Source organism: Urocitellus parryii, chromosome 10, assembly GCF_045843805.1.
Source record: "Urocitellus parryii isolate mUroPar1 chromosome 10, mUroPar1.hap1, whole genome shotgun sequence".
Classification (NCBI taxonomy): Eukaryota; Metazoa; Chordata; class Mammalia; order Rodentia; family Sciuridae; genus Urocitellus; species Urocitellus parryii.
This window is the reverse complement of record NC_135540.1, coordinates 679,133-694,663: the sequence shown is the minus strand read 5'-3', so window position 1 is coordinate 694,663 and position 15,531 is coordinate 679,133. Positions and strand designations below refer to the sequence as shown.

At 55.4% G+C, this 15,531-nt stretch overlaps 1 protein-coding gene across 1 annotated transcript in view; it reads right to left on the bottom strand.

Annotated features, from left to right (window-relative positions):
- Nucleotides 1-15,531, bottom strand: part of Usp53 (ubiquitin specific peptidase 53) — a 59,862-nt gene that overhangs the window by 35,319 nt on the left and 9,012 nt on the right. The window contains exon 2 of the mRNA XM_026380539.2: nt 6,884-7,548. Coding sequence (XP_026236324.2) covers nt 6,884-7,027 — 144 coding nt within the window. The 5' untranslated portion in view covers nt 7,028-7,548. The remainder of the gene's footprint in view (nt 1-6,883; nt 7,549-15,531) is intronic.

Below are 15,531 nucleotides of genomic sequence, written 5' to 3'. Positions count from 1 at the left end.
CTTCCAAACAGATGCAAGGTTCAGATAGTGTGAGGAAGTGAAAACACCACAACTCAACAGGCAAAACTTGTCCCACCTGCAATGAAAAATCACCAGACTGCCAAGGAGAGAAACCACCCAGAGGGCAGCTAGGAAAATGGGTCACTGCAACTCATCCAGTATCTGCACTATTGACAGAAAAGCACAAGAAAACAAGAGTCACACCTCATTTCATGTGCTTAACAGGCAAAAGGTAAGACTGAACACGGACCCAGAGACAGGAGAAGAATGTTAGGACACTTCCACAGTGAGACCTGCAGCATCAAAGACAGAAATGAAATTAATGGGACTGACAGCAGATGAGACGTCAGGAAGGAAAAGATGAATGAACCAGAAGACACCAATGAAAGAGAAACACAAAGTCAGGAGAGAGGGAAACCATCAGTGGGTTGTGGGGCAACTTCAGCAACCCAAAAACGTGAGACGGGATTGCTGCAGAGGGGCCAGGACACCTGACGAGGTAGGACCCAGAACCTCCCTGTGACTGGGTCCTCCACAGGGGACAGGAAACACCGAGGAGGTAGGAGAGTTCCTAAGCAGCCACCTCCCTGTGACTGGGTCCTCCACAGGGGACAGGAAACACTGAGGAGGTAGGAGAGTTCCTAAGCAGCCACGTTCCTGTGACTGGGTCCTCCACAGGGGACAGGAAACACTGAGGAGGTAGGAGAGTTCCTAAGCAGCCACCTCCGTGTGACTGGGTCCTCCACAGGGGACAGGAAACACCGAGGAGACAGATGAGTTCCTAGACAGCCACCTCCGTGTGACTGGGTCCTCCACAGGGGACAGGAAACACTGAGGAGGTAGGAGAGTTCCTAAGCAGCCACCTCCGTGTGACTGGGTCCTCCACAGGGGACAGGAAACACTGAGGAGGTAGGAGAGTTCCTAAGCAGACACCTCCATGTGACTGGGTCCTCCACAGGGGACAGGAAACACCGAGGAGACAGATGAGTTCCTAGACAGCCACCTCCATGTGACTGGGTCCTCCACAGGGGACAGGAAACACTGAGGAGGTAGGAGAGTTCCTAAGCAGCCACCTCCGTGTGACTGGGTCCTCCACAGGGGACAGGAAACACTGAGGAGGTAGGAGAGTTCCTAGACAGCCACCTCCGTGTGACTGGGTCCTCCACAGGGGACAGGAAACACTGAGGAGACAGGAGAGTTCCTAAGCAGCCACCTCCGTGTGACTGGGTCCTCCACAGGGGACAGGAAACACTGAGGAGACAGGAGAGTTCCTAAGCAGCCACCTCCCTGTGACTGGGTCCTCCACAGGGGACAGGAAACACCGAGGAGACAGATGAGTTCCTAGACAGCCACCTCCATGTGACTGGGTCCTCCACAGGGGACAGGAAACACTGAGGAGGTAGGAGAGTTCCTAAGCAGCCACCTCCCTGTGACTGGGTCCTCCACAGGGGACAGGAAACACTGAGGAGACAGGAGAGTTCCTAAGCAGCCACCTCCGTGTGACTGGGTCCTCCACAGGGGACAGGAAACACTGAGGAGACAGGAGAGTTCCTAAGCAGCCACCTCCCTGTGACTGGGTCCTCCACAGGGGACAGGAAACACCGAGGAGACAGATGAGTTCCTAGACAGCCACCTCCGTGTGACTGGGTCCTCCACAGGGGACAGGAAACACTGAGGAGGTAGGAGAGTTCCTAAGCAGCCACCTCCCTGTGACTGGGTCCTCCACAGGGGACAGGAAACACTGAGGAGACAGGAGAGTTCCTAAGCAGACACCTCCCTGTGACTGGGTCCTCCACAGGGGACAGGAAACACTGAGGAGGTAGGAGAGTTCCTAAGCAGACACCTCCGTGTGACTGGGTCCTCCACAGGGGACAGGAAACACTGAGGAGACAGGAGAGTTCCTAAGCAGCCACCTCCCTGTGACTGGGTCCTCCACAGGGGACAGGAAACACTGAGGAGGTAGGAGAGTTCCTAAGCAGCCACCTCCCTGTGACTGGGTCCTCCACAGGGGACAGGAAACACTGAGGAGACAGGAGAGTTCCTAAGCAGCCACCTCCGTGTGACTGGGTCCTCCACAGGGGACAGGAAACACTGAGGAGACAGGAGAGTTCCTAAGCAGACACCTCCGTGTGACTGGGTCCTCCACAGGGGACAGGAAACACTGAGGAGACAGGAGAGTTCCTAAGCAGCCACCTCCGTGTGACTGGGTCCTCCACAGGGGACAGGAAACACTGAGGAGACAGGAGAGTTCCTAAGCAGACACCTCCCTGTGACTGGGTCCTCCACAGGGGACAGGAACACTGAGGAGGTAGGAGAGTTCCTAAGCAGCCACCTCCGAGTGACTGGGTCCTCCACAGGGGACAGGAAACACTGAGGAGACAGGAGAGTTCCTAAGCAGCCACCTCCGTGTGACTGGGTCCTCCACAGGGGACAGGAAACACTGAGGAGACAGGAGAGTTCCTAAGCAGCCACTTCCGTGTGACTGGGTCCTCCACAGGGGACAGGAAACACTGAGGAGACAGGAGAGTTCCTAAGCAGCCACCTCCGTGTGACTGGGTCCTCCACAGGGGACAGGAAACACTGAGGAGGTAGGAGAGTTCCTAAGCAGCCACGTTCCTGTGACTGGGTCCTCCACAGGGGACAGGAAACACTGAGGAGACAGGAGAGTTCCTAAGCAGACACCTCCGTGTGACTGGGTCCTCCACAGGGGACAGGAAACACTGAGGAGACAGGAGAGTTCCTAAGCAGACACCTCCGTGTGACTGGGTCCTCCACAGGGACAGGAAACACCGAGGAGACAGATGAGTTCCTAGACAGCCACCTCCGTGTGACTGGGTCCTCCACAGGGGACAGGAAACACTGAGGAGGTAGGAGAGTTCCTAAGCAGCCACCTCCATGTGACTGGGTCCTCCACAGGGGACAGGAAACACTGAGGAGGTAGGAGAGTTCCTAAGCAGCCACGTTCCTGTGACTGGGTCCTCCACAGGGGACAGGAAACACTGAGGAGACAGGAGAGTTCCTAAGCAGCCACCTCCCTGTGACTGGGTCCTCCACAGGGGACAGGAAACACTGAGGAGACAGGAGAGTTCCTAAGCAGACACCTCCGTGTGACTGGGTCCTCCACAGGGGACAGGAAACACTGAGGAGACAGGAGAGTTCCTAAGCAGACACCTCCCTGTGACTGGGTCCTCCACAGGGGACAGGAAACACTGAGGAGACAGGAGAGTTCCTAAGCAGCCACCTCCATGTGACTGGGTCCTCCACAGGGGACAGGAAACACTGAGGAGACAGGAGAGTTCCTAAGCAGCCACCTCCGTGTGACTGGGTCCTCCACAGGGGACAGGAAACACTGAGGAGGTAGGAGAGTTCCTAAGCAGCCACCTCCATGTGACTGGGTCCTCCACAGGGGACAGGAAACACTGAGGAGACAGGAGAGTTCCTAGACAGCCACCTCCGTGTGACTGGGTCCTCCACAGGGGACAGGAAACACTGAGGAGACAGGAGAGTCCCTAAGCAGCCACCTTCCTGTGACTGGGTCCTCCACAGGGGACAGGAAACACTGAGGAGGTAGGAGAGTTCCTAAGCAGCCACCTCCCTGTGACTGGGTCCTCCACAGGGGACAGGAAACACTGAGGAGACAGGAGAGTTCCTAAGCAGCCACCTCCGTGTGACTGGGTCCTCCACAGGGGACAGGAAACACTGAGGAGGTAGGAGAGTTCCTAAGCAGCCACCTCCGTGTGACTGGGTCCTCCACAGGGGACAGGAAACACTGAGGAGACAGGAGAGTTCCTAAGCAGCCACCTCCGTGTGACTGGGTCCTCCACAGGGGACAGGAAACACTGAGGAGACAGGAGAGTTCCTAAGCAGCCACCTCCGTGTGACTGGGTCCTCCACAGGGGACAGGAAACACTGAGGAGACAGGAGAGTTCCTAAGCAGCCACGTTCCTGTGACTGGGTCCTCCACAGGGGACAGGAAACACTGAGGAGACAGGAGAGTTCCTAAGCAGACACCTCCGTGTGACTGGGTCCTCCACAGGGGACAGGAAACACTGAGGAGACAGGAGAGTTCCTAAGCAGACACCTCCGTGTGACTGGGTCCTCCACAGGGACAGGAAACACCGAGGAGACAGATGAGTTCCTAGACAGCCACCTCCGTGTGACTGGGTCCTCCACAGGGGACAGGAAACACTGAGGAGGTAGGAGAGTTCCTAAGCAGCCACCTCCCTGTGACTGGGTCCTCCACAGGGGACAGGAAACACTGAGGAGGTAGGAGAGTTCCTAAGCAGCCACGTTCCTGTGACTGGGTCCTCCACAGGGGACAGGAAACACTGAGGAGGTAGGAGAGTTCCTAAGCAGCCACCTCCCTGTGACTGGGTCCTCCACAGGGGACAGGAAACACTGAGGAGGTAGGAGAGTTCCTAAGCAGACACCTCCGTGTGACTGGGTCCTCCACAGGGGACAGGAAACACTGAGGAGACAGGAGAGTTCCTAAGCAGACACCTCCCTGTGACTGGGTCCTCCACAGGGGACAGGAAACACTGAGGAGACAGGAGAGTTCCTAAGCAGCCACCTCCGTGTGACTGGGTCCTCCACAGGGGACAGGAAACACTGAGGAGACAGGAGAGTTCCTAAGCAGCCACCTCCCTGTGACTGGGTCCTCCACAGGGGACAGGAAACACTGAGGAGGTAGGAGAGTTCCTAAGCAGCCACCTCCGAGTGACTGGGTCCTCCACAGGGGACAGGAACACTGAGGAGGTAGGAGAGTTCCTAAGCAGCCACCTCCGTGTGACTGGGTCCTCCACAGGGACAGGAAACACCGAGGAGACAGATGAGTTCCTAGACAGCCACCTCCGTGTGACTGGGTCCTCCACAGGGGACAGGAAACACTGAGGAGACAGGAGAGTTCCTAAGCAGCCACCTCCCTGTGACTGGGTCCTCCACAGGGGACAGGAAACACTGAGGAGACAGGAGAGTTCCTAAGCAGCCACCTCCATGTGACTGGGTCCTCCACAGGGGACAGGAAACACTGAGGAGACAGGAGAGTTCCTAAGCAGCCACCTCCCTGTGACTGGGTCCTCCACAGGGGACAGGAAACACTGAGGAGGTAGGAGAGTTCCTAAGCAGCCACGTTCCTGTGACTGGGTCCTCCACAGGGGACAGGAAACACTGAGGAGACAGGAGAGTTCCTAAGCAGCCACCTCCGTGTGACTGGGTCCTCCACAGGGGACAGGAAACACTGAGGAGACAGGAGAGTTCCTAAGCAGCCACCTCCCTGTGACTGGGTCCTCCACAGGGGACAGGAAACACTGAGGAGACAGGAGAGTTCCTAAGCAGCCACCTCCCTGTGACTGGGTCCTCCACAGGGGACAGGAAACACTGAGGAGACAGGAGAGTTCCTAAGCAGCCACCTCCCTGTGACTGGGTCCTCCACAGGGGACAGGAAACACTGAGGAGGTAGGAGAGTTCCTAAGCAGCCACCTCCATGTGACTGGGTCCTCCACAGGGGACAGGAAACACTGAGGAGGTAGGAGAGTTCCTAAGCAGCCACGTTCCTGTGACTGGGTCCTCCACAGGGGACAGGAAACACTGAGGAGGTAGGAGAGTTCCTAAGCAGCCACCTCCGTGTGACTGGGTCCTCCACAGGGGACAGGAAACACTGAGGAGACAGGAGAGTCCCTAAGCAGCCACCTTCCTGTGACTGGGTCCTCCACAGGGGACAGGAAACACTGAGGAGACAGGAGAGTTCCTAAGCAGCCACCTTCCTGTGACTGGGTCTTCCAACTCAGAATGGGAAACCCTTGAGTTTCTCTCCCATGAACTCATCCTGAGAATTTGCTCTTGTTACCTGCCTTTGTTTCCTAACTATGTAGTTTTGGAGGAACTAAGGAGAAACACAGAAACTGAGGGAGAAGCTAAGATCAAAGCGCAGGAGAAGGTCTGATGTGCAGACCCTCTCGGCAGCAGACCTTCCCGGGACACTTCCTCATACCCAGCTCCCTTCACCAGACATTTTCTTCTTTCCTCATAATACTTGAAGCAGAGGAATCTTCATGCCAGGACAGAACAGTGACTCCTTGGGTCTTAAAGTCAATGAGGACCAGCGCTCTCTTAACTCCACTGATCTTCTGTCTCGAGGTGAGCTCTCAGGTGGAGGGCCACTGAGAAGTCAGCCGTCAGTCAGATTTCTGCACACCTGACAGAGTCCATGACGTCTGTTCTCAGCTGGAAGGCCTCCAAGACAGGAAGTATCAGTCAGATGTCCGTGCACCTGACAATCTGTGACATCTGTCCCATGTGGAGGGCCTCGATGACACAGGTGTCTCCATGCCTGACAGTCCCAATCTGCTTATTAAAGCAGTGCTCCTTTTAGTTCTCAGGAAGATAGAAAAGTCTGGAACTTTTCTGAATATGAACCAGGGTACATCTAGGAAAGGCCACTTATCTGAGGCAAGAAAGTAGGAAGTACAATTTGTAATTAAAAGAGCTTCTGCAAGAACTGAAGCCAAAGGATCAACCTTCAACGTCCCCGGTGCAGGGGTGCTCAAGTCAAGGCCCAGAGCAGGCAGAACGGCGCGGCAGAGGGGGAGCGGGTGTGACCACTGAGAAAGCGCCATTACCCTCGCAGCCACACAGCTGCTGCGTTGGATCCTCTCTACGGGGGCGTCCCTGGATTTCTTCTGAAAGGCAGCAAGGTGACATTTAATGAACTGAACACTGTAGGTAAGAGTGCTTCATAACATCACAGTCACGCCCCATCCTGGTGGAAAACCATTTCCCTTGACCATAAAAGCCAAATGCCCACTGTGTCCCCACTGACAGTGCCACCAACCAGCCACCCGTCCCACAGCGCCTCTGCTCTTGGGGGAGACGCCTCACAGCTCACCTGGACAGCGCTGTTGAGGAAGCAGCTGTTCTGCCCAGGCTCGTTCAGCAGGCCCTTGGTGGGTGCCAGTGATAGTGTGCTGCCCGGCTGGTAGGCTCTCCCAAGGCTGCCCCCAGGCTTCCGCAGGAACTTCACCCAGGCCATGCTCAGGCCACGGTCCGCACCGACGCCAGGACCCACACACGCAGGTGAGGGCTCTGAGGGCGACGGGCGACGTCTCGAACCGTCCACTGAAGCCCACTGCAGCCCCGCAGTGCAGCCTGAGCCCCCAAGTCCATGTCTCCCTGGTGCAGAGCCTCTGAAGACCTGGGTGTGCAGGAACCGGGTCAGCCGATGAAGTTCCCGGGGACAGAAGGAAAGCTACTTAGACAAGGTGGAGACTTTTACGTCTTAGATGCTGTAGGAGCGGGGTACACAGTAAGATGAGAATTTTTAAAAGCTGCTAAAAATAACACTAATGAACAAACTGTTTTCTTCATGCACAAACCCTCTGTCTTGACGCTTTAACAAACATATCGATGATACTAAAAGGCGCAGCATTGGCACTCGGCTCCTCCGCTATTTGTTGTCCACATGGCTTTTTAAGGACAAAGACATCAGTCTCTCCCAGGTGATGTTGTCAAAGGTGACTCCATGTGTCTCATTAATGTGGCCTCAGAGCAAACCTACAAGAAAGAAAAGAAATGCTGGAATAAAAGCACAAGTGGCTCAAGAAGATTCCTACTTTGCCAGCTGAACATGAAAATCAAACATGGAATTAAAACTCATAAAAAGGATTAGAAAAACATTCTAAAATATGAAAAATATTATTGCGAGTTTTTAAAAACATTGATATGACATGAATTACTACCTGCCCCAGGCTTTCAATGTTCAACGAATAGTTTTATGAAGAAAACATTTCCCAAAAAACAGAATTAAGTGAGATCTCAGGAGTTATCCTGTCAATACTAAGCTGCTGTTTATTAAACATACATATGTACAGACAGACTCCTTATTGTCTTTTATACACAGAATCATATTTTTCAAGAAGTAAGTTTTACATAAATTGTAAACTTGGCAGAAAATTAATTGAAAAGTCTTAGTCAACTAAGATAAATTTCTACCTTATTCCTGAGCGCATGCTCCTGGCTTACTGGGCTTTCAAATGCTCACCTTCTGGACGGAGTACCTCAGGGTTCTGCTCCCCCACCTGACAACCCCATTTTAGCACTCCCCACACTCTTGCTGAGCCATGCATGCTCAGGTCCCGGGGCTGAGCCAGGACAGCCAGAGAAGGCCGCAGGTCTTGTCACTGCGACATGCTGTGGAGAACTAAAGATGACAGGACAATATGCTGTAGCATGTCCCCAGGGACACCGTGATAGGGTAGTGTATACTGTCACCAGCATCCTGGGTGACATATGACAGTCATCCTAGGGGAACCGCATAGGCTGCAGCATGCCCTAAGGATCACGGTGACAGGCTGCAGCATACCCTAGGTGACACCATGAGAGGCCATAGCATGCCCTAGGGGACTGTGACAGGCTGCAGTGTGCCCTGAGTAACACCACGACAGGATGTGGTGCCTCCTGGGGACACCATGACAGGATGTAGTATGTCCCAGGGGCACAGTGACAGGCATCCGAGGGGACACAGGGACAGGCTGCCACATGTCCCAGGTGGCACCATGACAGACATCCTAGGGGACACCAGGACAGGCTGTCCACGTGTCCCAGGAGGTACGGTAGGCCGTGGTGTGTGCTGGAAGGCTGTGTGAGTGTCCACAGAAGGGCCGGGTGAGGAAGGGGCATGCAGTGCTGCCATGTGGCCACAGTGGTCTCCAGGAGGCCACCGAGGATGCCTTGCTGAGAAGGTCACACCTGCACGAAGATGGATGGGTGGAAGAAGCTTCCAGAGAGCAAGGAACAGACGTTCAGAAATGCTGAGCTGGTGTCCACATGGCACAGTGTGGGAGCAGCAAGTCCAAGGTGGCAGGAGATGTCACCCACGAGGGTGGCAGGTGGCAGGGAGGAAGGGGACAAACCACAGAGTTTCAGGGCCTCGGAGAGCACTTTCTGTGGCTTTGAAATTGGTAGCAGTCATCAGTTCACTTTCACAGACATGAGGGTAACACAGAATGGTGCAGTGTCACTGATCAACACCCAGGGGATGCCAAACACCCAGGAATGAAGAAGGGCATCCGAGTGGGGGAGCCGAGATCAGGGCACACACCCCTGCCACTGCCTGGCCCTGGGTCCAGGCTCCTCACAGTGGCCACTTCCTACCCAGAGAGCAGGGTCCAGCACAGCCCTGCTGCATCAAAGGCCACACGCCACACTGCAGCTTCCACCTCTGAAGTGACCTCAAGGATCCCTGAGCCTTTGTGCAGACCAAGTTGCTAATGGCTCGGGTCCTGCCTTCACGCCTTCAGCATGGCAGTCAGTTCACATTCCTGAAGAAGACTCCTTGCACGACCCTCTCTGAACACACCCGTCCGGAAGTGCTGAGATATGTGGAACAGGGACTGCCCAGAGGCACGCGGCTTGGTGAGGGTCATTGATGAGCCCAGAAGGCTAAGGTGCATGGCTCCTGATCCTGCCCAGGACAGCAGACCAGAAGGTGCCACTGCTCCTTCCCTGCCACCCTGCCCTGAGGACACACAGAGAAGTCCTCCCCTGAGAAACAGAACGGGACCTGGAGAACCAGACGCACTTGTGGGACAGGGAGGGCACCACCGGCCAGGCCTGGGCAGAGCTTTCTGGCCACGACAGGCTCCATCCCACCTGGCACTAGGCGACATGACAGAGAGCCTCGGCTGCCACCCCAGGGCCATCTGTCACTGCCTCAGGAAAGCAGCCACGGCAGAGTGGGGTGGCATGAGCACAGTGACTGTGAGGCCCATGTCCTCCACCACAGAGGGCCACTGGCAGCTGGGACCTCTCCAGCTCACCATCTCCGCTCCCGCAGCCCTCTGCCTGGAACCGCGGGGCCGGGCACTGGGACACAGAGAGTAACAGGAGCATCGCAACCGCAGGGCACAGGGAGCACTGCATGAGGAGACGCAGCAACCTACCAAACCAAGGCATGGGCAGGCCATCACAAGCCCAGAGGTCCACGGTCAGGCTCACCAGAACCTACCAGGGAAGAACACGGGGGGCATAAAGTCAAGCTTAGGCGTTTTCCTACAAAGTCCTAAAAAAGGAAAGAGACACAGAGAAAACCCATGTTTTAAGAGAAAAGAGGTTTGGATAAAATATAAAAGTATCCATACCCACCTAACAGGATCTCTAGAAAGGAAAGGGAAAAAAGCAAGCCGAGCAAATACTCTGCAAAGGACTAAGCGTTTCCAAGAATTCAACTGAAATGACTGGAGCAAAAAAAAAAAAAAAAAAGGAGAACAATCATCCATGTGGGGAAGAGGCGAGCAGGGCTGGAATCGTGAGCCGAGAACAGCAGAGAATGAATCCAAAACAGAAGTTTACAAAGACTAAGAGACGAAAGTCTTTGCACACCTGTCTAAGGAAAAAAGAGAGAAATATACACACCAATGGATTCAATAGAAGACAGGTGACCACGGGCACATTAGCACAGTGACTATGAAAGAAGACCACTCAGTCTCACAGGTGACTCTGAAAGTCTACTAGGACAGCCCGCTCCTTGTAAACATCAACGACAACGTTCATCCAAGACACAACCAGGGGGCCGGAGAGACTGGGAAGGAGGCAGACCTGGCTCTCCCACTGAAAATGACATCCAGTTCCGAAGCTCAGGACCCTTCACCCGGTGCTCTGAACGGCTGACCAGTGTGGAGCTGCTGCAGACCACGGGGGAGACCAGCCTTAGAGGAAGCTGAATCTTCTCAGGAAGCCGACACGACGTAAGAGCAGAAGTCACAAACCTCAGACCAAGGGACACGTGATTGCAGAGGCACAAGGCTAAAACCCCAGCGCAGTCCACCGATGTGCAAGAGTGGCACACTAGTGGGCAAATGACGACAAGCAGAGTTTATTCCAGGAATGCAAATGCGATCCCATGTTTACTCTTTGAACAAACACTGGGGAGACCATGCAGAGAAGAGCCGACGTCATTCACTGTGGAAGCAGCCCCAACGTGCATCACAGGTGCGTGGATGGGCACATGTGACAGCCTGGTGTGCACACTGAGGAAGGTCACGCCCCAGTGCAGAGCGGACACCCTGTTGCCTGGACAGGCTCTGAAACCCCGTGCTAGTGTCAGGAACCAGCCGCGGAAGACAGCATCCAGATCCCACCCCACAAGTGAGCACAGGCCGGCGGCTCCCCCACTAAACTGCACGGTATATGCCGTTGTATTTCATTAACGCTATTTTTAAAAGAAAAGGCAAGGGGCTGGGGATGGGGCTCAAGCGGTAGCGCACTCGCCTGGCAGGCGTGCGGCCCGGGGTTCGATCCTCAGCACCACATACAAACAAAGATGTTGTGTCCACCGAAAACCAAAAAAAAAAAAAAAATTAAAATTCTCTTTCTCTCTAAAAAAAAAAAAAAAAGAAAAGAAAGAAAGAAAAAACAAAAGGCAAGCCTACAACAGCAGGCCAGAGACTGCCACAGGGTTGGACTGACTGACACTGGGTACTGGATTTATCTCACTCTCTGGTTTCCCTACAGTCTAGAATTTTGGTTTTATGCCTAGCAGAGGATGTCCATGATTCCACCTCAGCACAGACGCTGGGCCCTGAGTCCCCTGAGTGGCCTGGCAGGTGTCTGACGTCAGTCACCATGAGGCACGGCTGAAGGGCCCGAGGGTCCCGTGTGGCTCCACTTCATACCTCACTGAAACACACCAGAGCAGAGTATGACTGCGACTGAGTCCTGAGGCCGGCCACCACCAAGCTGCGGGCACAGGTCCCTGCCCAGAGGCTGCTGGTGCGCATGCACTGGTCCCCCTCGAACAGCAGGAACCCCAGGGACACTGCTGGTGGGGACAGGGAGAGGAACTGCTTTCATGCTGATTAGTAAAATAGGTGCTTCCATGATCATAGGCTCTGGCAAGACACCAACTGGCAACAGCAATCAAAACAAAACTCACTTCAGCCTCCATAACCCAACACTAAGAATCCCCCCACCAACGAAAGTGCTATTTTACTGAGACACTAGGTAGTGGGGTGAATAATGAAGAACACAAAGAGGTGCCCATGAAGACACTATGCCCACCAGGTGTCTGAGCAGGATCCTGGAACCCAGAGGCTTCACACACGTTGCCATCAGCACCTCCTGATCCTTGCAGTGGTGGCCCACACACCCACCTTGTCCAGTGGTCTCCTGGTGGCCACCTCCAAAACCCTCTCTGCTGACCCCACACCATGAGCACCCCTCTCAGTCACAGCCTGACCCCAGGGGACCCCTCCAGATTGATCCACGCCTACCAGTTACACTCTGTGGGAAACCTACCAGGGAATGCCAGGCCCGGGGAACGCCTGGTCCCAGGGAGGGCTCTGGCCCACAGCCCCTCGGCACCCTTGCTCCTACAGCTGGTGTATGTGTGCTGGCCGCTGCCCTCCCGGTCTGCCAGGAAGCTGAGTGGTCACTGAGTATGTTCTGGAGAGCGGCCTCTTCTGTCTTGCTGAACCAACACCTCAAAGCTGACCTGCCACCCCTTGGGGATCTCAGAGCAGCCGTCATAGGGGAAGGAACTGGACACAGGCCTAGGAGAGTCCTGGGGTGAATACTATCATGAGCACACCTCCAGTGACAGGCACCTTGCAGGCAACACTAAGCAGCAGACTATTGTCTACAGTATAAATTAGAAGTAAACAAACTGACGCTTTGGTTAAATAGAAAAACATGAGGGAAATTACCAACTATACAGAACTTGATGACAAAGCCATGCATGTCAAAGCTTAGAGGATGCTGTTCAAACAGAGGTATTCTGCTTTGATCCTAACAGAAAGCAAGGAACTGAAATTAAATCAGTCGGAGGCAAAAACTACCAAAAAAACCCCAAAAAGCAAACAATCAAGGGCAAAATCCTCCCCTCCCCCACCAAAAAGAGAAAAGAATGAGATGAGGCGCTCAGGGTAACCAGCCCAGAGAGCTGCAGACGGGGCTCACCTCCAGGAAACACAGCAGCCCACAGAGAGCAGGCAGAGACCCACTGCACCCATAGCTCCACCCAGAAAATGAAACTGCTCCAAATATACCTTTCAGCCACAGAAAATCTCAAATTAAAACAAAACACTGCTTTGTCCCCGTCGACCTGGAGTCAGGACACCCTCAGTGTGAGGCTGGGCACCCGTGGGAGAGGGCCCCTGGGATGCCCTGCTGGAGTGGCCTGTGGGACTCTACACCATCAAGAACCTGCACAACCCAGAGCCAGAGTCCATCCTTGGCTCTGCCTTCTGTCCAGGCCATAGTAGGTGCATTCGTTTTTTGAGATCACTTGGGCCACCGCCCTGAGGATCCAGGAAGAGCTAATGGCAACATGTGCCCAGACGTGGACCACGAACAGCATGAGCCCGGATGTGGACTAGGAGCTGGAGGAGCCCAGTCGTGGACCAGGAGAGGGAGGAGCCAGGCCGTGGACCAGGAGAGCCAGGCCGTGGACCAGGAGAGCCAAGCCGTGGACCAGGAGAGCCAGGCCGTGGACCAGGAGAGCCAGGCTGTGGACCAGGAGCGGGAGGAGCCAGGATGTGGACTAGGAGCGGGAGGAGCCCAGTTGTGGACCAGGAGAGGAAGGAGCCAGGCCGTGGACCAGGAGAGCCAGGCCGTGGACCAGGAGAGCCAGGCCGTGGACCAGGAGAGCCAGGCCGTGGACCAGGAGAGCCAGGCTGTGGACCAGGAGCGGGAGGAGCCAGGATGTGGACCAGGAGAGCCAAGCCGTGGACCAGGAGCGGGAGGAGCCAGGATGTGGACTAGGAGCGGGAGGAGCCCAGTCGTGGACCAGGAGAGGGAGGAGCCAGGCCGTGGACCAGGAGAGCCAGGCTGTGGACCAGGAGCGGGAGGAGCCAGGATGTGGACCAGGAGAGCCAAGCCGTGGACCAGAAGCGGGAGGAGCCAGGATGTGGACCAGGAGCAGGAGGAGCCAGGATGTGGATCACGGGCGGGAGGAGCCCAGAAGTGGACCACAGGAGAGACGAGCCAGGATGTGGACTAGGAGCAGGAGGAGCCCAGTCGTGGACCAGGAGAGGGAGGAGCCAGGCCATGGACCAGGAGAGCCAGGCCGTGGACCAGGAGAGCCAGGCTGTGGACCAGGAGCGGGAGGGGCCAGGATGTGGATCACGGGCGGGAGGAGCCCAGAAGTGGACCACAGGAGAGACGAGCCAGGATGTGGACTAGGAGCAGGAGGAGCCCAGTCGTGGACCAGGAGAGGGAGGAGCCAGGCCATGGACCAGGAGAGCCAGGCCGTGGACCAGGAGCGGGAGGAGCCAGGATGTGGATCAGGAGCAGGAGGAGCCCAGAAGTGGACCACAGGAGGGACGAGCCCGGATGTGGACTAGGAGCTGGAGGAGCCAGGACGTGGGCCAGGAGTGGGAGAGCCAGGATGTGGAGACAGGGAGAGGAACCTGCTTTCATGCTGATTAGTAAAATAGGTGCTTCCATGATCATAGGCTCTGGCAAGACATCAACCTGGCAACAGGTTGATGGGGCCATACCTTGGGAACACCTGCCAGGTTCATGCACATGTGGGGGACAGAGTAGGATTCACAGAAAGGAGAGACCCACATAGGAAGAAGCCACACGCAAGTTACAAGAGCGGGAAGAGCCAGGATGTGGACCACGGGTGGGAGGAGACCAGAAGTGGACACAGGAGGGACGAGCCAAGACGTGGACAAGGAGCTGGAAGAGCCTGGACGTGGCCCAGAAGCGGAAGGAGCCCAGGCGTGGACCAGGGCAGGAGAAGGCCGGACGTGAACCAAGGGCAGGATGGCAAAAGGTGGACTAGACACAGGTGGCCAACCAGGCGGTGTCAGGAGAGTCATAACGTTTTTGCATACAGCAATATAAGTGCTGAATAAAAAGGAAGACAGGATTCATAGAAAAGAATAATTCAAGGATCTTGGAAATTCAGACATGAAAGGAGACTGTAAGACGTTTAATAAACACACAGAGCAGTGTCTGAGAAAAGAGGCAGGAGAAAGAGAAGGAGCAACATACACGAGCTGTCCCACACAGAGAAAGGAGGACGGAGCCACCAGCTGCTGAGCTCCAGAAAGGAGAACAAGACACAGGCCCACGAGGAGTCAGGCGGCCTTACAGCACAGGGGCAGAGTGGGGACACAGGCCCCAGCGGGAGGCAGGGGGGCCACACCTTGGGAACACCTACCAGGTTCATGCACATGTGGAGGACAGAGTAGGATTCACAGAAAGAAGAAACCCACATAGGAAGAAGCCACACGGCGAGGCACAAAGTGGGAGGTCCTCAGGAGCCAGGAGCCTGCAGCCCACAGCACAAGGTGGGGAGGTCCACAGGAGGAGCCTGCACCCCACAGCACAAGGTGAGGAGGTCCACAGGAGGAGCCAGGACCCTGCACCCCACAGCACAAGGTGAGGAGGTCCACAGGAGGAGCCAGGAGCCTGCACCCCACAGCACAAGGTGAGGAGAGCCAGAGACCTCTTGCGGGTTTGAAGGTCACTTAAGACATACAGCCTTCACCTCTTGGGTGTTGGTACATTTTTGTTTGTTTGAAGCACAGA